Below are 24,567 nucleotides of genomic sequence, written 5' to 3'. Positions count from 1 at the left end.
CTGCTAGATCTGGTGAGGTGAGCAGCAACAATGAGAGAGAAATCGTCCTGCAAATAGCCCAGTCCTATGCCATGTAGGTGACAACCAGCACCTTGAATTGCACCCAGAAGCATATTAGGAGCCAGTGTAGCTTGTGGAGCAGAGGTATGACAGTGGCAAAGCAAGGTGTGCCTGTAACTGCCCATGCTGCTGCATTCTGGACCACCTATAGCTTCCTAATGCTCTTCAAGGGCAGCCCCATGTAGATTGTGTTACAGTAATCCAAGTGGGAGGTGACTAAGGTATCAGCAAAGCCTCCCTCTCCAGGAATGGGCACAATTGGTACATAAAATGAAGCTATGCAAAGGTGCTCCTAGCCACAGCTGCCACCTGCTCTTCATGCAAGAGCCATGAGTCCAGGAGGACCCTCAAATTGTGCACCAACTCTGACTGGGGAAATGCATAACCCAGAAGAGTTCAAGATGAAAATCTTGGGAACCAGGAGCAGGGGGCCTAAAAACCCACATGGGTTTCCCAATTTTATTGGGAAGGTGAATTTTGGACTGAAGACCCTATAGTAAAACTTTTTTTTTAATGAGAAGTGGCATAATTTCTTCTAACTTTATTTTGGAGATAAAGAACGTAGCTTCAAATCTCAATTAAAAGAGGTAGAATTATTCTGTCTCTCATTTATTCCAAGGACTCATTAAGTATAAAGTATTAAAACTATAATATAGGATATAGGTTGTTCTTGCTCTGAAATATATCAGCAAAACTCTGTACTTATCTGCAGAATGACTATTTACTTTTCCAAAAGGGCCACCAACATCTTTTTTTTCTTTTATTCTATCATCTCCTTTTTCTTTTCCTCTTTTACTTTAACTATTAACTGCCAGTCTCTGTTTCTCTTAATTTTCTGTTCCTCCACCTTCTTAATAAGAAAGTAGCCAGTTAATTTGTTCCATGCATTCTACTAATGCAGACACTATGAAAAAAAAAAAAAAACCCTCTCTTCAAAACCTTCTCTTAAGCCTTTTATGTCATAGGGGCAATGTGTCCTGAAGATACCATTATTAAGAATTGGTTAGGTATATGAGACTCTAATCTTAAAAGAGCCATTAATATTTTACTATTCCTTCAAGGACTCATAAAAAGATGAGTTTTGAAAGAAGCAGGAAAATAACCTTTTTTCCATTGGTGGCCCCATGATTTTTTCATAGAGAATTTGTTGGAGATAAGTATCTACCTAAGGTGTTTCTCAACCTTAGCAACTTTAAGATGTGTGGACTTCAACTCCCAGAATTCCCAGCTTAGTCCACAGAAGCAATAGGGGCGTGGCAAATGTCTCAGAACCTTGCAATAAAGGTAGTGTTAGAACTCATGATTGGTGCTTCTTGTCTGGACTACCTCTAAGGGCTAACATTATGGGAGTTGAAGTCCACACATCTTAAAGTCGCTAAGGTTGAGAAACACTGATCTACAGAGATACAGATATATAGATATATTGAAACTCTGGCTAGGTGAGTCAGCACCTTGTACTGGTAAATCACTACGAACCAAGACATATGCATCTATCTTCTGAATAGTAATTATCTTGGCATATGAATGTTACAAGTGTTTGTTACATAAAAATCATGCAATTATTGCCTGCAGTCTTGGTTAAGCAGGGTACAGTGGAGAGACATGTAAATAAAACTTGAAAGAGAAGCCAGTTCTGGGAATACTTACTTGGCATAAGCTTTCTCAAGAAGAGGTGGCCAGAACTCGTTCGTGCTGCGGGGATGAACTGATAAGTATTTCCCATCGAGGAAAGGCAGTTGGTCATCTACCACCACATCGACCCAGCCTCCAAAGTACCAGAACTACAAAAGCAAAAGAAAGAAGGATAATTTAAAATGAACAGTTTTTCATCTTAGCACATCCTAAAATGAAATCTTTAAATAATTATTATTAGAGCACTTTCATATCTCTTGGAGCAGAAGGGGATGTTCATGGAAGTGTCCTTTCATTATATCCTCACAAGAACCTTATGAGACTAGATGGAGAGAAAATGCCTGTTTTAAAATTAACAGGGAATTTCATGGTTGAGTGGAGACTTTTTTAAAAAAAAATGTATATGCAAAAGGAGAAAAAAAATATAGAGAGACAGAGAAAGAGAAGTAACCTGCCCCTCCAAAACCACACAAATTTCTGAATGAAGCAAAATTAGTCTTACATGTACATCCATGTCTTGTTATACAATTAAATGTTAATAATTTAATTGTATAACAATTGTATAACCATTGCAAAGTCAGTCCACTTTGCAATTGGAAACAAATGTGGAATTAAACATATAAACTAGTTTATGAGGTATGTTTTTCTAAATGGGCTTCTAATCAGGGTGCCTGGTGGTAAAATACTTGCTGGAATATAGAGAGCTGAGTTCTTCAGACCACTGCATAGTTTTCTGAGAATAATAATCCTTCCAACTTGTATCATTTCATGTTATGATACTGTATGGGAAGACTGTATCCATCGCAACTGTCTTCAGGTTAATTTCCAAATTAGTGGAAAATAATAATGATCATCTACAACCAATGAATTTTTCAAAACAAAATTAACATTGTCAATGAATGGAGACTTGAATTTAGGTTTTCCCAGTCCCAGTCTAACATCTTAATTACTACAGTAGATCAGTCTGGCTTTAGGGAGGGTCTAGAGCAATTTCCCATAGGCAGGTAGGAAATAGTAGCCTTAGGGCTTGGACAAACTCATAGATTAATAAGATATTATAATAGGAGCCTTGCAGTATCAGAGTAAAAACTAGGATCCTGTTTTTAACAGCAACCATCCAGGTGTTTTAAGGAAGCTAACAAAGACAACATGAAATCCTTTTATGTTGACTCTGTGTTTACATGTTCCAGCAAGAAATATTCAAAGGCATATTGCAACTGAACCTACAGATAGTTATCATGGTAGCTGAATCTGTCTAATCCCATTTTAAAGTTTCTAAACCTAACTCCACATTTATGACAGTGAATTCTACAAGCTAATTACACTGTGATTAAAGAATTGGGATTTTTAAATCTATCCTGAGTCAAATAGAATTGGTTTCACTGGATGATCCAGATTCTAGAACTACAGAACAATCAAAGTAGTCTTCTCCCCTTCTCTTCTCCACAACAAAGAAAAAAGAAAATAAAATCCCAACTTTGAACTCACTTTGTCTTTTCTCTAAATTATCATCATCAGCATCAACAAAAGAACTTTTACTTCTTTTTACAGAGAATGACATTTTGTATTTTTCTGCTCATTGATATCCTTTTTAGATGAGTGACCAGAACTCTATCTGTATAATTTTTCAGTACTGGCATACCATAATTTCACAAAGTAGATATTGTAATACAAAATAGGGAAGACTGAAGTCTAGAGGGTAATTATCCAAAAGCCCTGCATGTAAGGATGGTCTCTTCAGAAGGAGGTACACCCTTCTCAAACAACTTCCTTTCAGAAAACAGTAAATCATTTCTTTAAATATAAAAATAGATTGATGTTGTGTAGTAGAATTATGCATCTATGTATAGATTGTTGAATTATTGTGTGATTCATTGATTAAAACAGTCTAAGGAATAAACCACTTTTCAAACAGCCTAACCAGCAAAGATACTATGTGAAATTGACTTTTCTTTACTTCATTCTCTACAAGCATTATATTTCAACAACTATTGATTAAGCATGAGTTGCTTGGTACTTTTTGCCAAATAATACAATGGACTGTGTCTACAATGAAATACAATAGTTATAAGCTACTATTTTCCTTATGGAAGAAAAGGATTCTACTGGCCACTTAAGCAGCTGGAGAGCACAGGTGTTCATCTATCAAGTACAGCTGATGAATTGTTTCAAGAAAGGAAGTAAAGGAAGAGTTTGCTGCTGACAAACCAAAGAATCCATTTCTGTCATCATTAGCAGGCTAATGGAGTGTGTCATGACTTTGCTAGCACTATGGGACAAATCTCCATAGCTATAAAGCAAAGACATAAACTGAGGTATTAGGGATCAATTTTGGCATAGAATAGTTGCTTAAATTGGGGCCTTTGAACAGTTCAAAGGAAAACAGAATGAAGCCATGACTCAGATTCAAAGGTCACATCTTTGGGAAGGTCACAAAGAAACATGAAGGGGATGATCTTGCCATACTCTCATTTCCTTTCTTAATTTGAGATCATCTTGACCAAAGGTAGGCACCCTTGTGGGGCTGCAGAGAGTTTTGGAATTTTGAAGGCCACTCTCATACAAGAACTACCATAGTGGAAGCAGCCAGTACCAAGACACCTGTTTTCTTCTGACTTCTCCCCTTGATGCTGCCTATGAAACCCAGGTTACCTTTGTCATTTTTCTTTCTCTCTGGGCCAATAATCATGCTTCCAAATCAAGCATTAAGCTGCAATCATATGTACTTTTTCTATCTTAAGAATGCCTATGGGGAATGCAGAAGAGCTCCTTGAAATAAAGGTGAAGTTGGAAGATAGGGCTTTGTAGCTTACCAGCGTTTGAAAATTATTTTTAAATAAAAGGATCTTAAAAAAAAGTCAGGCATTACAGGTAAGGCAGTCAAGAAGACAGAGAGAGGAGAAGGGGAAAAAAGGGGGAGAGGAAAGGTGAAAAAATAGGCAGACAGATGAAGACAAGATATTCTTAATGTAGCACAATCCTTCACGCTTTCATTCAAAGACATTGATATAATATTCAATTCACAGAAAATGGAGGGGGCTAGCTTTAATGTAAAAGGGACAGTCATGCTAATATCTCCATCAGACCACTGTAGGAAGGACATGCAACCAACAAACATTTAATTATACGGACACTGGAGCTAATATAGAAGAGTAGCTGTGTGCATGTAGAGGTTTTTTTTTTTAGCAGAAATATGTGATTAATGTGCAAACATTAGGAACAGGGACATAGCAGCAGAAGGTGATTCAGGAATACAGCCTTGCTCCTGCTTTAAATCATAAGTACTCTACTTGCAGTTCATGTGTGAATGAAGTGGATTTAGGTACATGAATCACTGTAAGTCACTTTAAATGACTATGTAATTATACAGCTGGGTCAATCTGATCAAATTCAGTTTGAATTTATTTAAATCAGATTGTCAAGTCAGTCTAATTTAGAAAGTTCATTTAGAAGAAAGGCTTTCTCCACAGAAAGGCATCCAAGCCGTGGATCAATTTGGAGGCAACCAATTTGATTGGATTATTCAATAAGTCAATGTTATTTCTGTAATTGATCAAATCTTTTCCAGATCAAATCTCTGAATTGAATCATTGCATGGACTTAATAATAAAAAATATGGAAAGCATATGATTTGGGCTTGCATGCACCAACATGTATATTAGGGATAGGTGAGGTGGCAATTTCCTTCAATAAGATGTTTTGCATGATGGAGGTGATGCTATTTGCCTCGTCAAGAAGTAATGATGATGCTTCTCACCCCATGGAGGTGCTTTACATTATTCCAAGACTTCCTCCATTTTATTCTTTTGGTAGTACCAAAAATGGATCTTGGGAAAAACTGGATATGGAAAAAAATTACAGGGGAAATAGAATGTCTACAGGAAGAGAAAGTATGAGTTCCATATGAAAAATAATAAGGTAGATTACTCTTCCAACAAAATGAATAAAAAGTGAATGTAAGGGAAAAAAAGATATAGAAGCTGCTTGGTGTAAAGTGAGAAGAATTGTATTGTAAAGGACCAGAGAAAAGTTTGGAATTATGCTAAGTATGAAAAAGGATGCTTGGTGGAATGATGAGGCAAAAGATGTCAATGAGAAAAAAATGCATATAAGGGAATGATTGCTGCAAAAAATGAGGAGGAGGAAAATATATTGCATAATGTGTTTAGTATAATACCAAAAAATGATTGAAGGAATTGTCATCAGTGAAAAGCAAGCCCCAAATGTGAGAATGTTGAACAATGGTAAGGCTACAAGTATAGATGGTGCAACTGGAGAAATGTTAAAATATTAATTTTAACCACCCAGAGTCACTCTCAAGTGAGATGGCGGTGATGAAATTTGAAATACAAATTAATAAAATTAATTTATTAATATTAAATATTCATAATCTTTATGAAGTAGCTGTGGGTGACCATTGGAAGAATGCTATTGTTCCTCTATACAAGGAAAAGGTAGCAAGACTGAATGCAAAACTACAGCGGGATTAGTTTGTTAAACATCCCTGAAAAGCGTTTAGCAGATTTCTGATTGAAAACATATGAGAGAGGACAAGTAGCAAAATTAGCAAAATCTCATGTGCAGTGTAGTTTTATGCTAGGCAGCACTTTTGCTCTTCAGCAGATCACTGAGAAATGTATGAATGTGAGGAAGAAAATTTATTGTATATTTCTTGATTTTAGAGAAAGCATATGATAAAGAGAATAGGCCTGATTTATGGAAAGTTTTATGTGAATGTGGAGTTAAAAGCAAGTATGCATGAAAGCAAACAGAATGTTTAGTACATGGTTCAACACTCAGCAGGACATAAGTCAAGGATGTGTGATGTATTTAGGGATCAAGGTATAAGGAAGGCTTGTGATGAGATTAAAGGAGTTTAGGTTGGGGAAGTGACCACATGTGTATTTTTGCATGCAGATGATGCTGTGTTGTTGACTGAGAATGCAAATGATTTGTAGCAAATGTTAGATAGTTTGCATAACGATGAAAATTAGTGTATCGAAGACCAACGTAGTTATCTTTGATAGGGGAAACAGAGCAAACTACTGCAAGTTATACATAAATGGTAAAGACTAGAGAAAGTAGATTTTATGTACCTTGGTAAAATGTTTAATAAAGATTGGGACATGGTGGAGAACTGTTTAGGCATCCAAATACTGTTAGAAAATTTGTGTAGTTATGTGCTGCGATAGCAAGGGATATTGTTGTTGTTGTTGAAAGAAGTGAAAATGATTGTGTATAGTGGTATGCTTCTGCCGGATTTGTTTTATGGAAGTACAAGTTTGAGGAAGACAGAAAAAAACATAATAATAAGTTGAATGCAGTGGGAATGGGTTACTTAGGAAGTGTGTGTGGTAAAAAAGAGAGAGAGGGTCAAGAATGAATGGGTGTTGAATGTATGTGGATGAAATATGGAAGTAAGTGATCACTATGGAAGTAATTTGTTAAGATGCCTTGGACATACGAAGAGAATGGATGAGGACTGAACTGCCAAACAAATATATGAAGAGTGAATGAGTTAGGAGGAAGAGAAAGACCAAGAAAGTTGTGGATTGGAAGGAATTGATGAGATCCTAAAAAAGGAGATGTGAGAAGCTTAGTAAATAAAAGGCAGGGCATTAATGGCATATGAACTCAGTGGAAGCAGGGTTGGTTTGCAAGGATATAAAGTATGGAGGGTTATAATAAATAGGGTTGGTGTAAAACAGTTTTACGGCTATGTTCCTTCTTTTTTCTTATCTCATGCTTTTAATTCCTTTGGTTTAGTATTTCTTATATCTTCTCTGCACCCAGCCTAACCTTGAAAGAGAACAGTGTCCTGGATATGCATGTACAAAGGTAGATAGGTAAGTAGATCTCTCTGTTTTTAAAAAATGAACATTCTTTACAAAGTTGCACCAGAACTAATTAGCAAGTTACGTTGTGTTAGCTGCAACTTTGAAGAGATAATTTAAAAACATTACCGAGAAGACCATTGATTTAGATCCAGGTGTACTGAGCTGCTGATAAGAGGGCAGTGAAAAATGGGTTCAAATAACAATAATAGGTTCTGCTTCTTAATAAGAGTAAAAGCGTGCTTCCAAAGAAATGCCAGTCATGAAGCAACTCCTAGCTGTGACTTTTATATCTATATTGGAATCAGCATTACAGAGCAAGCTATTTATAATATTCAGAACTAAATATGATGCGCAGGATTGATTATCAAGGAGAATCTGACACGAGTTACTCTATTGTATACTTTACAATATCTATACACTACAGTGCCTAAAAACATTTGTAGCGAATGCTTCCAGACCTCAGCTATTCTGGGGGGAAAAAAACAAACACCTCAGCTGATAGAAGTATGCACCTTACATTTTCCTCAGAGGAACCTCTGTATGCATCTTTCTACATAAGTTAATTAAGATGTTAATAATTGTGCTTATTTTGTTGCTATACTTGCATTTTGACCTTTAATAATGCAAACAAGAAAGACTTGTAGTTACTGATTGCCATCCAAGCTCCAGGTTTTAAAAGAGTTGAAAAAGACACTGCAACATTTTGCACCACATACTGTACCTGAAAATGAAAAATCCCTGCATAAGTGTAATTAAATCCTTGGTCTTTAGGAATCACATTTCCCAGGAACTGCTGTTGTTGGGTCAAAGAACCCAGAGCTGCCAAAACCCAACAGTTACCTTAAAGAAATGAACAAAAAATTAGAACAGTTCTCACCCTCAACTTCATCTAGCAAGTATTTTTCTGGAGTTCACAAGAACCTGAATATTAATCCATCTGATGGGCAGTGGCTCCTTGAGGTGTTAGGACATAGACTTTTCCAGCCCTGCCTGGACATGCTGGGAAATGAGCATGAAATTCATTCATTCTCTCCTTACAATGCAAGTGCCATACAGTATGGTATGGCTCTTTTCTATAGCTCATAATGAATTATCTGATATTTGACCAATTCTAAAGACTGGCTGTTATTTACTGAATGGCATTTTCCTCAAAAGTTGATCTCTGGCTTGGAATCTAAAGTGTTCGTGTGATGAGATCATGTCCCCAAACCCAGCTGTTCTCTAGGTCCTTGAATAAACATTTCTTGAAGTTACTATTTTTACTCTTGCTGAAACAATTCTCAATTAATCTGCAATTATTTTGTAAATGGATGCATGCTAAACTTTTGATTAATATCCCTTTATTTTTGATTGGATGTCTATAAATTCATCTGGAATGTTTAACTGGTTACAGTTTAGTGTAAGTATAGTGTCTTGTCTGATGAATATCTTATCTGAGTCAATCCTTCTTCCCAATTATTTTTTTCAAATATTTTAACACATGATCCAGATCATGTATATTTTTTTCCAGATATGTTTTTTTAAAGGGGAGAGGGACAGTATAAAATTTTCAAAGTTACAAATTAGAACTTACCCAAATGTACACCTCTGTATTTGAAAATAATTCAGGAAATAAGTGAAACAGCCTCTACTGTTCCTCACTTCTGCTTAAAAGTTTAGACTCTCGTGATGTTGGCTTTTTTTTTTTATGTTGTCTGGCATTATTCCTTATTCTGCTTATTTTCTAGTTTGGCCCTCACAAAAAGAGCTTGAGACCATCCATCTGTTTATGTAAACTAGAAGAACAAGGACAACCTGGGTGCAAAGTACTTTTTTTTAACACTGGCTGCCCTGCTGACATTTCTGCCTGGAACACCAGGAGAACACTTAACTAAATTCTCAGAAAGTCTACCTGCCACAGCAGGGTTTGAGGAGGTCTGCCAATATCTGGAGTTCTATTACCGTCCCAACTTCCTAGAAGTAGAACTGCCGGGGTCCACTTTGAATTCTCATTTCATTTTCTTCTAGGATCCAAGCTGTTGTTAATTCCTTTCCTTTCCTTTCCTTTCCCACTTCAGCTGCTAAAAGCCTTTTGCATATCCAGGTCATCTTTCATGAAGATGATTTTGTTGTTTCCTTTGCTGCTGTTTGCTTTTCATTTACTCTATCCTTGGTCTGCTGAAAGAAGGGTGTTGTTTATCACTCTGACTGTGATAAGGATTTCTTCATTTTTGTGGAAGATATTATCAATTTAGCATGCCATTTGCCACCTGAAATGTTTTAGTTTGAAACAGACATACTGTATACTTAGTTTTATCAAATATGTTTAGATGCTTACTATACTACATATGCATTATATATTATTATATGAGATAATTAAAATTATCTCATATTTAGGTACCAGTTTAGTTTTCTAATGGGAAGACTTAATTGTATAACTAGGCATGACTGAGGGTTTCAGGGCCTCCTTCCTTGATTGGAAAGGCGGCTTGTGTCCTAGGAGACCAGATACCTCAAGGACAAGTGAATCGCCTGTATATTCTTTTCCCATATCCTCTCCAATGAACTATAAATAATGCATACAGAAGCACCCTTTGTAGGGTCTTCATATGCCTCAGAAAATTGTTATCTCACCTTCCTTACCAAACAATAACCTATGTCAGTGTTTCTCAGCCTTAGCAACTTTAAGATATGTGGACTTCAACTCCCAGAATTCCCCAGACAGCATTCTGTGTAATGGTCTGTGAGAATGTCCTTGAGAGACAGGAGGACGACAAGCAGACTAGGCAATGGTTAGATAAGAGGCAGCTTAGCCCACAGAAGCAATGGGAGCATGGCAAATGTCTCAGAAGGGACCCTCCCTAGTATCTTGGAGGGGGGAGAGATGTACTTTCATACTTGCAAGATTATATTACTGTAACCTTTCAATAAAGGTAGTGTTAGTACTCATGATTGGTGCTCCTTGTCTGGACTACCTCTAAGGTCTAACATTCTGGGAGTTGAAGTCCATATATCTTAAAGTTGCCAAGGTTGAGAAACACCGACCTATGTCATTGCCTGGTGGCATTACTGCATATCTCATGTATAATGTAAGTGTGTGACCTATATAAACATACTCACAGTAACCTTACATCAGGCATCCTGCCACCACCCTCACCTCAAGGGATTGGTCAATAAAAGAATAATTTGGATCCTCTCCAGTTCTTTGGGATAAGTCCTTTGGGTGCCTTTTCCACCATACTTTCTGTTTCTGCATAGATTCAGCACTGGCTTCCATGTGTGTTCTCTCTCTCTCTTTCATTAATATACTGTAGTAACTTAATTCCCTTATCCCAACCCACTGCCGTCGCCTCTCCACAAGCTTGTTCTAACCACATTTTCTTTCACCCATTTCCTATTCATTTCTTCTTCTCATTTACCTTGCTTCTTTGCGCTGTCTCCCTTTATCAGCCAAACCATCTTTCTTCTCTTTAAACCTCTCCTAATCAAACCTTAATTTTCTTTTTTTCCAAAACACATCCGTCACATATCATTGGTTTCCTATTTGGAACTATACTTTCTCTGCTACCAGTTAATACTCCATCAGCTTTTCTTTTCACTTATCAAACTCTAGCACCTGTTTTCTGCTTTTTTGTATTTATTACAAAGCTGATAGATGAAATTCAGAGCATAAAATTAAAGTGTATGCTTAAATCTCCCTCTGAAATCAGTGGGCTTCAGACAGCTTAACTCTGGTGAGATTGTTTCCTGGACCAAACTGTGTTCTCTTCCACATACATAACACCACGTCAGGCAATAGTCAATACAGTCCTGTTCAGAAGACTTGATATACCTGTTCAGTATATCAAAACACAGGTAAGGTAGGCTAGAAGAGGACTGTAAAATAATAAATGGTGTGGAGAAAGTAGACAGAGATCAGAGGGGTTTTTTTTCTATTTTCTCAAAATGGTAAATATGGGTTCTGCCATAAAGCTGAAGAGTAAGAAGTGGGGGCGGGGAGCAATTTCTACAATGCAAAGTGAAATTATGGAATGTGCTGTTATAATATACAGTATATGACCCTCAGTGCAGATTGTACAAATTCATGGAGAAGGCTATCAATGCCTTCTATTCATAATGGCTACATCTTACCTCCATTGTCAAAGATGGATATACCTCTTAATACAAATTGCTGGAATAATACAAATACCTCTTAATACAAATTGCTGGAAACCACAAATTCCTCTGTGATGCTATTGCTTTATGCCCCGTTTCCCTAGGGATCTGTTTGACCACTATGAGAACATTATATGCACACATACATTTTATGTGCGTAAGATCCACCGTAAAGCTTTAATGAAGAAAGACTAGAACCAGGCAAGCAGGGAGATTTCCAAACCCACACTTTATTTCTTAAATATTCAATGCCTTACCTATTTTTTCTCCTTGAATAATATCAAATCGACTTATTCCATCCACAAACAAACTTGGATTTCCGACCAGCTCCTTAGATGGAAAGTGAAGAATATTCATTTATTGTTGATTAAAGAATTATTTAATTATTTAATGGATTATTTTTACCAGTAGCAGTAATTTAAATAATTATTTATCCTAGCTACTGCCAGCACTTCTATGTGAATCAAAAAAGAGAAGTTCTGTGGGTCCTGGTTAAGAGACTCAGGGAAGTAGAAGACATAGATTTAACTGTGATGTTTTTCATACCTACATGTTGATCTTGAAAAGTAGAGCTAAGGCCTAGATGACATCTAGAACTGCACATACTCTCATCATCCATGCAGACTGATTTGAGACCATGCATCCATTTGGAAAATATAGCTATCAGTGAGATATATACACCAAAGAAATGCTTTGGAACAGATAGGTGTTTGTTGCTACAAAAACTTCCAACTTTCTCTACCAACATGTAATCTAGGTTAAAGGAATTATGCTAGAAGAGAGATTCAGAATGTACTTCATTCCATTTGAAGATATTGCATTACATCAAAAAATGGAGCACTCCATGTGTTTTAACATCTTTGTTTATTGGAGTTGAAAGAAACTGCTGGAGTTATCCAGCTGAGCCTTGTTACCTACGGCAACAAATTATTTATCTAGACATCCATTGTTAGTTTCAATCCTTTTTATTTCTTAAAAAAAAATAATAAAACCAGATCGCTGCAAAAACTTCAGTGATGGCTCTTCCACATCTTCCTTAGACAATGTAATTAACTCTCAGGGACTCCTTAAGGCTAGAATTCCTATCCCCACCCTCCTTGAAGAGCCACGTGAGTTTATAGTACTCAAAGGAAATTATCTGTTGAGATATTTATCTCAGTAATTATCCTACTGAGTTGCCTGAGATGGGGTCCTGATCTGTCATATGGAAAGAGTTTGAACCTGTGAGTCGCAAGGGAATAAATAGTGTAGGCAGTCAGTGTGGATACTTGCACATTAGATCCATGACCCTCTTGGCTGTTTTGGGGAAGGTGACGTGGTTGGGTCCAAGTGATGGTAAATTCATTCTTTAATAAGGGCATGGTTCCATCTGTCTTGAAAGAAGTGGTGTGTCTTCTCATCAAGATGCCATTACTGCACCCAATAGTGTTAGATAATTTACAGCTAGTCTCCAAACCTCCCTTTTGGGATAAAGTTGTATAGCTGATGGTGATACCTGGAGGAAGTAGGTTATCTGGACCTTTTCAATCAGGTTTCAACTGAGGATACCATTTATTGTGCTAGTGGATGACCTCTGGCAGGACCAGGCAGGACCAGGAGGGGGGATAATGTGATTCTCCTGATCCTTCTTGATCTCTTGGTAGCTATTGATACCATCTGTCACTGAATCTTTCTGTACTGTGTTTGAGAGCTGAGAGTGGTTCTCCTCCTTTCTCTGTGGTCAGTGTCATTTGGTACTAGTAAAGGGAGAAATTGATCCTGAGGCCCTTGCTTTATGGGGTTCTTCAATGGTCAACACTTTTCTTGCTCCTGTTTAACATCTACATGGGGCCACTGAATAAGATCATCTGACAGCATGGGTCGGGTATCATCAATATGCACATTATACATAATTGCATATCTAAAGCCTGGGCCATCCAAGTGATACTGTTGGGGTTCTGTCTTAGTGTCTGGAGGTTTTTGAAGTTTGTATGGGCAGGAACAGGCTTAGATTCAACCCTAGCAAGATTGAGATTCAATGATCCTCTGTTTCAGGTGATTTTTTGGCTTTAAGTTTTGATAGAGGAACAATTTTAAACACATGGAAAATACTCATAGCAACTGTGTTTAAGTAAAAATATAAGCATTTTTTAAAAAAAAATTCTCCTTGCTTGACCCAATGTTTGTCCTGGTCCTACTTTTCTTCTGGCGTGCAATCCAGAAAAGCATAGTCCTCAGCATGTAAAGCTATGGATTTTGCATTAGTCCTTCATCAACTTCAACATCAGTCACTAGTATTAGGAAGCTGGGCTCCTAACTATTCAATACTGTTTCTGTTGTGTTGTATGTAATATAATTTGATATGTTTTTATGAGCATTAGTGGGCCTTTTTGGCCTACTTATTCAATATCCCTAAGTAAAAATCCAGTTGTTACTTGCATTCCCTCAGCTCAACTAGAAGTGGAGCAACATTTCCTGACTGTGACTCCTTCATGAAAGACATGTCACTACCTATTTATCTGAATAAATTCAGTGCAGATTTTGAACCGTACTTGATGGCTGTGAAGAAGAAACAACACTCTGTGATGTTAGTATTTGTATCAATTCAGCTTCTCCAGCAGGAGACCTTTTCAAAAAAGGGCATGACTCAGCACCCTCAGGTCAGTTTTCTTTTCCCAGGGCAGAATTCAGCCAAAGAAGAAAACTTGCCAGAAAATCCATTGTGATTTTATTAACCTTTTCTATAGTGGGCAGCACATTAAGCTTGATTCTTGTTACATCTCTGGTTGGTTGGCACAGGCTGTACTATTGTACTGTACTGTACATGGAGCAGAGGGGGAGAGAGATTTAGACATCAGAGAAATTTGAGATAAGATGCTATGGATAGTGCTGATGAAGGATACTTTTCTGGAAGATCTTATGAAAGAGCTATAATGAAAGAAGCATGTTCCTTCTTCCCTTTCTGACAACCCATCATCTAAAAGCTATTGAAAAAGAAGAAAAATCCCAACCGCTCCTTTCTCCCTTTCTCTCTTTCTCTTCCTCTTTCTCTCCAATATGGCCACTCATCTCATGAATGCAACTGGGCAGCTTATAACACATTAAAACAATTAAAAAACCCAATATTAGCAAAGACTTAAAAAAAAAACAACCAGTGGTCACGGAGGATAAACCCAAATAAAACAGTTAACAGAGACTTCTCAGTGGGGCACCTAAACTTCTGTTCCCCAAGCTGTGGAGCACATCCATGAAAGTCCTAACAGACAAATGAAATAGATGCGTAGCTGAGGTTCAAACAGGGTTAGGGTTAACTGATGAAACCTAACTGATGAAACCTTGGATAGCAGGTTCAGTACACAATAGGTGGGTTACCCTCATTAAGGAGCAGGGCCACTTAAAATGTTTTTAAAAATAGATGAAATAAAAATCATTAATATTGTTTGGCTTAATTTAGCTAGAACTCTATTATATTTTAACACACATTTATAGTAATCCCCATCCAGCATCTTAATTGATTTCCAGTTTTAAAATAAATTACGAGTTAACTTAGCTAACCAAAATGGCATAAAATCCAGCTAGTTTACTGCTAATATCTGCCAATCAAGTTGCTGGAGTCGGCAACAAGATTAGCAACCCATGTCTCTTTCACTTTTATGTTTCCAAATTCCTCAAATGGCCAGAGGCCCAGAAGAGACTAACTTGAAAGGAGAGAATTCTTAAGCATCCACTGATACTAAAAAGGAAGCAGTTTAATCCTCTTTAGCCTTTGGCCACTCTGCTTGTGGATTCTAGGAGTCATAATCCAACATACCAGGAGGGTACTAAGGTGCTTTGTTTTAAAGAATTTTTATCCCACCTTTATTATTTTTACAAATAACTCAAGGTGGTGAACATACTTAATCCTCCTTCCTCCTCCTATTTTCCTCACAACAACAACCCTGTGAGGTGGCTTGGGCTGAGAGAGAGTGAGTGGCCCAAAGTCACCCAGCCAGCTTTCATGCCTAAGGTGGGACTAGAACTCACAGTGTCCCGGTTTGATCATTGCATGGATTGGAATTCACTGAGCCATGTCATGAGGATTTTAAAAGGATGTTTAAAAGGTGAAATGAATTGTGCAATGTGCAATGAATTGTGCATAACAAAGATGTCTCAGCAGCAGGGAGTAGCTAGGTGATCTTGTGTGGAAGTTGAGCAAGGTTGGGCCTGATAAATTCTTGGATGGAAGATGACCAGAGAATATCAGAACTATGAGCTAGACTGGAAAGTTACAAAATCATCCTGGAAGAAGCCATGGTAAACCACTTCCATGCTGTTGCCAAGAAAACTGCAGTTACCAGGAATTCAGCTTGATTCAAGGTCATCTTCATTAAGCCTCATCAATGAAGTAGCTACCTGGTCAGTGTTAATTCCTATCCATCATGATGAACGTGTAATATAACAAGCCACTGGATCAGATGGAAGTGTAAACTAGTATCAAATTTCTATATAAAGGTATTCTAGATTTTTAAAAGGTAGTATTTTTAATTTTAAGCATAACACACAGGGTTGTGTGGTTTTGATTATGGGCAAACCAATGACACGATACATGTCTGCCATAGTGGAGAATATATGTAGCTCAAGGATGAGTTGTTCAATCCTTGGTGTTCTCTGAGCTTGTCTCTCTTCCTGGAGACATTTCATTACCAGGCTAGGTAACATCATCAGTGCATGGGGGAATGGAGTTTGCTAGCTGTTTATCTGTATTGTAATATGCTTGTATTACCAGCCTTGACTGGGGTATTGCTTCTTCCTTGATTGATTTTGGGATGGGGTACTGTCTATTTTTTAATTGTTCTTGTTTCTCTGGTGTTGGTTAATAGGGGTGTAACAAGGAAGGATGTGTTTAGATCTACTTGCCTTTTTCTTTCACCTTAGGCTGCTTCCCTTCTGGAATAGTTTATAGATAGCACTTATCTAAGTGTATCTGTTAATGGCTGATTCATCAGAGTGCCAGTGCCATGCCCCTAGGAATTCTCTTGCATTTTTGATGGTTTCAGTTTCTAATTGAAAGAAAGCAACCAAAGTTCAAGGAAAGAAGCAAAGGACCCCAACACCTCCTTCCTCATCACTTACCTATTAACCAATTCCTTGATAAGCAGAATCTCCCATCAAGGCTGGTAAGACAGGCTACCACCTATAAAGAGCTCCACTCTCCCACACTTCTTGTCTCCAGGAAGAGAAGCCAACTCAGAGAACCCCAAGTACCTCACAATATGTCTGAGTCTACTCTGAGAACATCCCAATGAATTCTTGAATGCATTGTCCTTTGGAAGAATTGTAAAAAACAATTATTTATTTCTTTTCTATTCCACCTTTATTACTTTTATAAATAACTCAAGGTGGCAAACATACCTAATACTCCTTCCTCCTCCTCCTTTCCCCACAACAACAACCCTGTGAGGTGAGTTGGCCTGAGAGAGTAACTTGTTAATATGTTTTCTACTACAGATTAAGGTTACTATGGTAACTAATCATTTTGGCCAGGTGAAGAGGTTGAATTTAATTGTCCCCTTTTCACATGTTAATGGTTGCATTGCCTAAGGGACGAACTTGCCTGGACTTGTTTTAGTTTCAGTTTCCCTTCTGTGTAGGCTTGCAGAGAATATGCAGCTGAGAGAAATCTCTCCTCTCAGCAAACAGCCTTTAAATATGTTTGTTTTCTGTAAATAAAATTATTTTTATAGAAATGCCTGGTGTGTGACTTTTCTAATCTCTCCTGGGCCAAATGCTTTCTAGCACTCTGCCAACAGGTTATGGACCCAGTAAGCAGCCCAGTAAACCCAGAAAGCCCAGTAAAACCCAGAGAGAATAGAGAGATCAGCTCCACACCTCATGCACAATTTAAAGGCAGGTAGCAAAGACCTGTGAAGATTTTCCTTGGACCTGCCTGGAGATTTTCCAGTCACTGCTGGTCTGCAGGACAAAGAAGCCAGCTGAGGTGACTTGCAAAAGAAGGAAGAAGCCATGGCTACCTCCCAGCCCTCAGCGATGCCTCTGGAGCGCCTATCAGAGACCAACTATTTGAATTGGGCCCTGAAGATGGAGATGTATCTTCGCAGAGAGAATCTTTGGCTGCCAGTTGGTGAGCAAACCCCCCCAAATTCCAGTGCTGAATGGCTGAGACAGGATGAGCAGGCTAGAGCCACCATTATCCTGGGAGTTGAAGACAATCAGCTAGTCCACGTGCAAGGTATGCAGTCTGAAAAGCAACTCTGGGACACTTTGAGAGACTTGTATATAAAGGCAACAGCAGGGAGTAAAGTTACCCTGACAAAAAAGCTGTACAAAGCCTACCTTGCAGAAGGAGATAGCCTTCCTGAGCACCTGCATTATATTCAGCAGCTGTTTGTTGAGTTGCAGGAGAGAGGAATGGAATTTACACCTCTCACAAAATCCTATATCCTCCTGTCCTCACTGAATGAAACGTGGGACATGCTGATTTTTACCCTGGAGGCTATGCCTGAAGCAGACCTCACCCCATCGTATGTTACACAGCACTTACTCGCTGAATGGGAGAAGAGAGAGAAAAGATCCCCCCACATCTCTTCTGGAAAGCTGCAGTACCAGAAAACAAGGGAAAAGAAGGGAAAGGAAGCTAAGGCCACAGCACTAGCCAGCCAGCGATGCTTCACTTGTGGTTCAGCTGGACATTTGCAGAAAGACTGTGCCTTGAGACCCAAGAGTAGAAAGACAGAGAAGAAGAACGCAAGGACAACACAGAAGAAGGCTCTTCAGACAACCCAAATTGCACAGGTTGCTGAGAAGGGTAATTCTGATGTATGGGTGTTAGATTCTGGGGCCAACTGTCATTTATGTAATTGTAAAAGCTCTTTTGTGTCACTGTCTAAAACTGAAAGACAAAGTGTATCTTTGGCTGATGGGTCTATGACCAAAATTATGGGACAAGGTGACTTGTATTTATCCTGCTTAGGAGAAACTGTAAAAGGTGTGTTGTATGTGCCAAATTTACAATCAAACCTTTTATCTGTGGAACAATTGGCTGCAACAGGGTATATCATAACATTTAAGAAAAATGGTTGTGAGATATGTAAAAATGGAAAATTGTGTGCTACTGGTATATTAAAAGACTCCTTGTACATTGTGCAAAATGCAAGGAAGCCAAGCTGCAAGGCTGCAGTTGGCAACACTCCATATCATGACCAATGTGTACACCTGATGCACAGGAGATTTGGTCATGCTAATTTCAAGTATATAGCACAAATGCCACAGCTGTGTGCTGACCTAAAGATAAAACCCTGTGATAAATTCTTAGACTGTGTAGTTTGCAAAGAATGCAAAACACTAAAAGCTCCTGTGAGTAAGCACAGTGACAGAGTTACAACTAGACCTTTGGAAATCGTAGACTCTGACATTATTGGTCCTTTTGCTCCAAGTCTTGGACAAGCAAGGTATGCAATGACCATCATTGATGATTTCTCAAGATACACATTTATCTACATCTTAAAACACAAAGATGAGGCATTTGAGAAATTTAAAGGTTTTGTGACATGGGCAAATGGAAAATTCCCTAGGCCTGTATCTGCACTCCAATGTGATAGAGGAGGAGAGTACCTTTCTCACAAATTCAAAAGGTTCCTAGCGGATAAGGGGATAGAACAAATTATTTCTAACCCTTACACCCCTCAGCAAAATGGTGTTCCTGAAAGAAAGGGCAGAACCTTGCAAAATGCAATGGAATGCATGCTGAAAGATTCACATTTATCTTTTAAGAATTGGGGAGAGGCCATATCTATTGCCTGTTATGTACAAAACAGATTGTATAACTGTGATTCAGGACACTCCATTCCATTTGTTTTATGGTGTGAAACCAAAGGTAAACCATCTTAGAGTGTTTGGTAGCACTGCTTGGGTTCATATTCCAAAACAACAGAGAAGGAAAGGAGGCCCCACAACAAAGAAAGCCATCTTTGTTGGCTATGAACAAAGCCAAAGGAGCTACAGGTTCATAATGGGAAAGAAATTAATAATTAGCAAAAGCACTCCTTTTGCTGAACAAAACTGGGGGAGATTAAATTCTAGCTCTCCAGTTGATCTGACCACCACAAGAGAACAGCAAGGACTTGCTGATGGTGATCTTTTGCCTGATGAGGACATTAAAGCAGAAAAGCAAACTGAAGATCTGTCTGATGAGACAGATGCTTCTCAGGAAAGTGATAGGAGTCAAAATTTAAGCCCTGTATTACCTCGCAGATCTCAGAGGAGTAATAAAGGTGTTCCTCCATCATGTTTTCAGGCTGAAACAGTAAAAGCTTTTCACATATTCACAGAACCTGAGTCTTTAGAACAAGTGGATGCTTTGCCACCTGAGATTGCACAAAATTGGCATTCTGCCATGCAACAGGAGTTAGCATCCTTGAAAGAAAATAAAACATGGAAACTGGTAAATCTACCTCCCAATGAACGTTGTCTAGGTTGCAGGTGGGTTTTCAAACTGAAAAGGGATGCTGATGGCAAAATCCAAAAATATAAAGCAAGGTTAGTTGCAAAAGGGTTCACTCAAAGGAAAGATTTAGACTTTGACAAGACTTTTGCACCAGTTACTAAAGGTGAATCAATTAGATTACTGTTAAAAATTGCTGCACACAAAGGAATGTCAGTTCACCACTATGACATTCAAACTGCATTTCTCTATGGTGATTTAGACCACAAATTATACATGCAGCAACCCCCTGGCTATGAAAAAGGGGAGAATCTAGTCTGTGAACTGCAGAAGTCAGTCTATGGGTTAAAACAAGCTGCTAGATCCTGGAACCAAAAATTAGATGAAAAACTGCAGAATTTTGGTTTTGAAAAAGGAAAAGCAGATCGATGTGTATATATGAAGAAAGACAAACAAGGCTGTATGTATCTGTGCATTTATGATAATGATTTGCTGCTGTTCACACCAACAGAAAAACAAAGGCTTGATTTTGAAGACTGCATGAAAAGCCATTTCACATTAAAAAGCCTTGGAACTGTAACAAATAACCTAGATATTAACAAATAACCATTTGGAAATACACAGGAAGAAGGATGGTAGCTTTCTGTTACACCAAAGGGGAGATAATGTTAAAATAATGTGAATGGAAAGACATACAGAGTTGTTAAAGCAAATTGGTTTGCATCTCATTCTGTAGTATAAAAAGGGGAGTGTTAATATGTTTTCTACTACAGATTAAGGTTACTATGGTAACTAATCATTTCGGCTGGGTGAAGAGGTTGAATTTAATTGTCCCCTTTTCACATGTTAATGGTTGCATTGCCTAAGGGACGAACTTGCCTGGACTTGTTTTAGTTTCAGTTTCCCTTCTGTGTAGGCTTGCAGAGAATATGCAGCTGAGAGAAATCTCTCCTCTCAGCAAACAGCCTTTAAATATGTTTGTTTTCTGTAAATAAAAATATTTTTATAGAAATGCCTGGTGTGTGACTTTTCTGATCTCTCCTGGGCCAAATGCTTTCTAGCACTCTGCCAACATGACAGGCCCAAGGTCACCCAGCCGGCCTTCATGCCTAAGGCAGGACTAGAACTCTCGGTCTCCCAGTTTCTAGCCCATTGCCTTAACCACTAGACCAAACTGGATTATGTTTTTCATAAGAAATTTAATTTTAAACCAAGTTACTTTGGCAGGTGGCAGCCCCTGCAAAGTATGGCTGAACTCATAAAGCAGATTTGGCCTTGGTTGGTTCTTGGATGGGAAGCCATCAAGAAATTCCAGGGCAGTTGGGTAGATGGCAACACTGAAAAACATCCTGGAAGAAAGCTGTGGCATATCTCCAAGAAAACTGTGTGGAATGCAGGCACTAGGGCTGAGCTCAGTTTGAGGTTAACGTTGTCTTTTTAAGTAAAATAAAAGTCCAATGGCTCCAATGATACACACCTATGAATAAAGAGTGAGGAATTCAGGGTGTGTCAAGAATGACAGTTCTATGTTCCAGTCCTGCTCCCTTTGGGGATTCCTGTTGTCAAATTGGCTCACTTTACAAGTCAAAACAAGCTGCTGCTAGCTGTCAGCATTGCCTGGCATCTGCAAATCAAGCTGTGTTCTTTCTGCTTTGTGCCATAAAGATTCCAGGCTCTGAATGTAATTGGCAATTCTCTTGTCAATGAATGAGGTAAAATTGAAACTTGTTTCACTCCTCAACTGCTGTATTGGATTTGGAAGGGTAATGGTGGTTTAAAAAAATGTTATCTGTCACTTAAATAACCAGATACGGCATGACTCAAAAAATGCAGAACGAACAGGGACATCTTCAACTGACGTGCTCTTCTTTCTTTACCATCACTTTTCAAAAACTAATCTTTGTGCAGGAGAAACAAAGAAAAACAGCTGAGAAACAACATAACTGTTGGGCAAAATGGATGTTTTGATGAATGTGGATTGATGTAATTGTTCACTGGAGCCTTCAACTAAAATTAACACTGAGATTTTATTAATTTGTATAGAATGACATATGTAGCCTTTTAAATGCAAAACAGCTTCTGGCCTGCAACTGAGCTTCACCATTTGTCTTCTCTTTGCAAAACAGCCAGGGAAATGACTCCTATAAACTGTGTGATTAATTAATTTTAAGAAAGAGGAAAAGGGAAATGCTGTGATGGGAGAAGAGTGAGATATTCCATACTGATAAACCAGTACAGCAGCAGCCTCGCTCTCAGAACACAGGCTACACTTGAACCACTTGCTCTTTTTAAAATGTGACTATTAATTATATGAAAATAACTATCATACCTTTTAACTTCTAGAAAGTTTCAAGTGCTATGTCAAGAGTTATTTAAACTGCAGTTTACCTGTTGGCAGCAGCACTGAGCTTGAAAGTGCCTTTGCCCAATTTTGACCACATTTAGGCAAAAATCAAGAATCTCCTGGAGATGTCTAGCACAAAAGGAGTCCAGTTATCATATTCCAAAACCTTTGGGTTTTCCAAATTAATGATTTTTTTAAAACTCCAGTTACCTGCTGCTACTCCAACCAAAAGGTCTGTGGTCCAGAGACTGTGTAACAAAGCTTTACTTATATTAATATCTTTGAAATGTTTTGGCCAACTTTATGATGATGAAGATGTACCATCAAGTTGGTGTCAACTCTCAGTGACCAGATAGATTTTCTTCAGGATGATCTGTCCCCAACCTGGTCCTTCAGGTCTGTTGACTTTATAGTGGTAGTTATTTTAAAGTCAAATATGCTTAAGAATGGATGGATGGATGAAGAATTGAAGACAATTAGCACCTGAGCTACATGGAGATAATCTATAGGCTATTCAGAGAAGGTGGTAGGAAAAGTTCAGACTTGGATATTTAACTGGGCAGTACTGTTACTGAGGTGAAGATGGGTTTAAGTGAAACTTAACCCAACACCCAACTGGCTGCTGAAAAAAGGTTAGGATGAGTTAGATTAGTCAGGAAGTTAGGATTGCAGTTCCCAGCAGTCCCAGGGAGCATAGCCAATCATTAATTAATCCAAAATATCTGGAAGGTATATGTTGCTGACTGTTGGGTTAAAGAAATGCTCTTTAGAATTCAAAGTTGATTCATTTTTTAAACTCTGTTCCATAGGCTAAAAAAGTCAGGAAGGAAGCTCTTTCCTCGGAAGACTGACATCAAATAAAGCACTTTCAGCTTAGTTCAATGAACAACTGACAGGAAGAAGACAGCAGAATTTGCACCTGTCAAATTATGGTTGCTTCTTATAAGAGGAATGTAAGAGGGAGGGTAAGCAGACACACATGAGGAGTAGAAGTAGTTTGTGGTTAGTTTGGGTTGTGAAGGTGCTTATCATCTGTGTTTCCTGTACTTCAAGAACCTAGGAGTGGATGTCATGCCAAGCAGGTAATTCCCATATATACTACACACATATACAGATACCCCAGGGCAGTATCTCTCAACCTTGACAACTTTAAGAAATGTTTATTTAGCATAGCTGGCTGGGGAATTCTGGGAGTTGAAGTCCACACTTAAAGTTGCCAAGGTTGAAAACACTGCCCCGGGCACAATGGGTTTTGTCACTACTCACAGGTGGTCTAAACCACTGTACTTTTCCCAGTGTCCCTCGTGGAAGCAAGTTAAGTCCAATGGAATCACTATTTGCTGGGAATGTATCATCTTCAAAAAGCAGGCCCTGATGCAGGCAGTAGTTTCGCAGTTTAACAAAGTCCTGGTTGTTAAATTGCCAAGGGAAAGCTGGGCTTCCTTCAGTTGCTTGGTTTTGCTTGAGAACCAGGTTCCTCCCCTTCTTCTATAATGAAAGAAAGGGAATGGAGAAGAATTTCATTAGCTGACAAGTCTAAGAACTGCAGCTCACTGAAAAAGAGATTGCTTTCGTATCACCAAACCAAGAGGATTTGTCTGAACTGTGCACTGATCTTATGCAGAGAAACATAGAAGCAATTATTATCATTTAAATGGGAAAAAGTCAATAGTGGGTACTTTTTCTAGAATTCTGTTTCCTTATGATTGATTAGCTTTAACCTAGGGATTGGTGACACTGTGGTGGCTCAGGGCTGCATTTAAGATTTCTGGAGAGTAGTCTCAAGCACTTTTTAGCAGAGAACAATTGAAGAAGCAAAACTGCCCAGATTGCAATAAGGTGTGTTAATACTCAGATTAGGAGTAAAGTACAGAATCTTGGAAACTGTGATAACATCCATCCGTCATTTATCATTATTATTATTGGGCAGAGACTGTCTGAACATTCTGAATCTCTTCTTCCTGGGCTTTTCTGCAGCCAGGGCTGAGCCACCATTTATGAGATAAGCTACGATTAAACCTGCCTCTTATTTGTTGGTTGTTTGTCTAAATTCTTCTCATTTTCTCAGTCTCCTGACAACTTTTACAGGGAGAGCATGCATACAATCCAGAGGAGTCCTTCTTCCTATTCTCTGAAGATCA

General features: G+C 38.3%; 1 protein-coding gene across 1 annotated transcript in view; it reads right to left on the bottom strand.

Annotated features, from left to right (window-relative positions):
• CAPN13 (calpain 13) overlaps positions 1-24,567 on the bottom strand; it is a 98,837-nt gene that overhangs the window by 62,572 nt on the left and 11,698 nt on the right. Inside the window, exons 2-5 of the mRNA XM_063289384.1 lie at positions 23,693-23,914; positions 11,921-11,993; positions 8,251-8,369; positions 1,708-1,841 (exon numbers count right to left, since the gene is read on the bottom strand). Coding sequence (XP_063145454.1) covers positions 1,708-1,841; positions 8,251-8,369; positions 11,921-11,993; positions 23,693-23,914 — 548 coding nt within the window. The remainder of the gene's footprint in view (positions 1-1,707; positions 1,842-8,250; positions 8,370-11,920; positions 11,994-23,692; positions 23,915-24,567) is intronic.

Source organism: Candoia aspera, chromosome 1, assembly GCF_035149785.1.
Source record: "Candoia aspera isolate rCanAsp1 chromosome 1, rCanAsp1.hap2, whole genome shotgun sequence".
Classification (NCBI taxonomy): Eukaryota; Metazoa; Chordata; class Lepidosauria; order Squamata; family Boidae; genus Candoia; species Candoia aspera.
The sequence above is the reverse complement of the archived record's forward strand: the minus strand, read 5'-3'. Positions and strand labels throughout refer to the sequence as shown.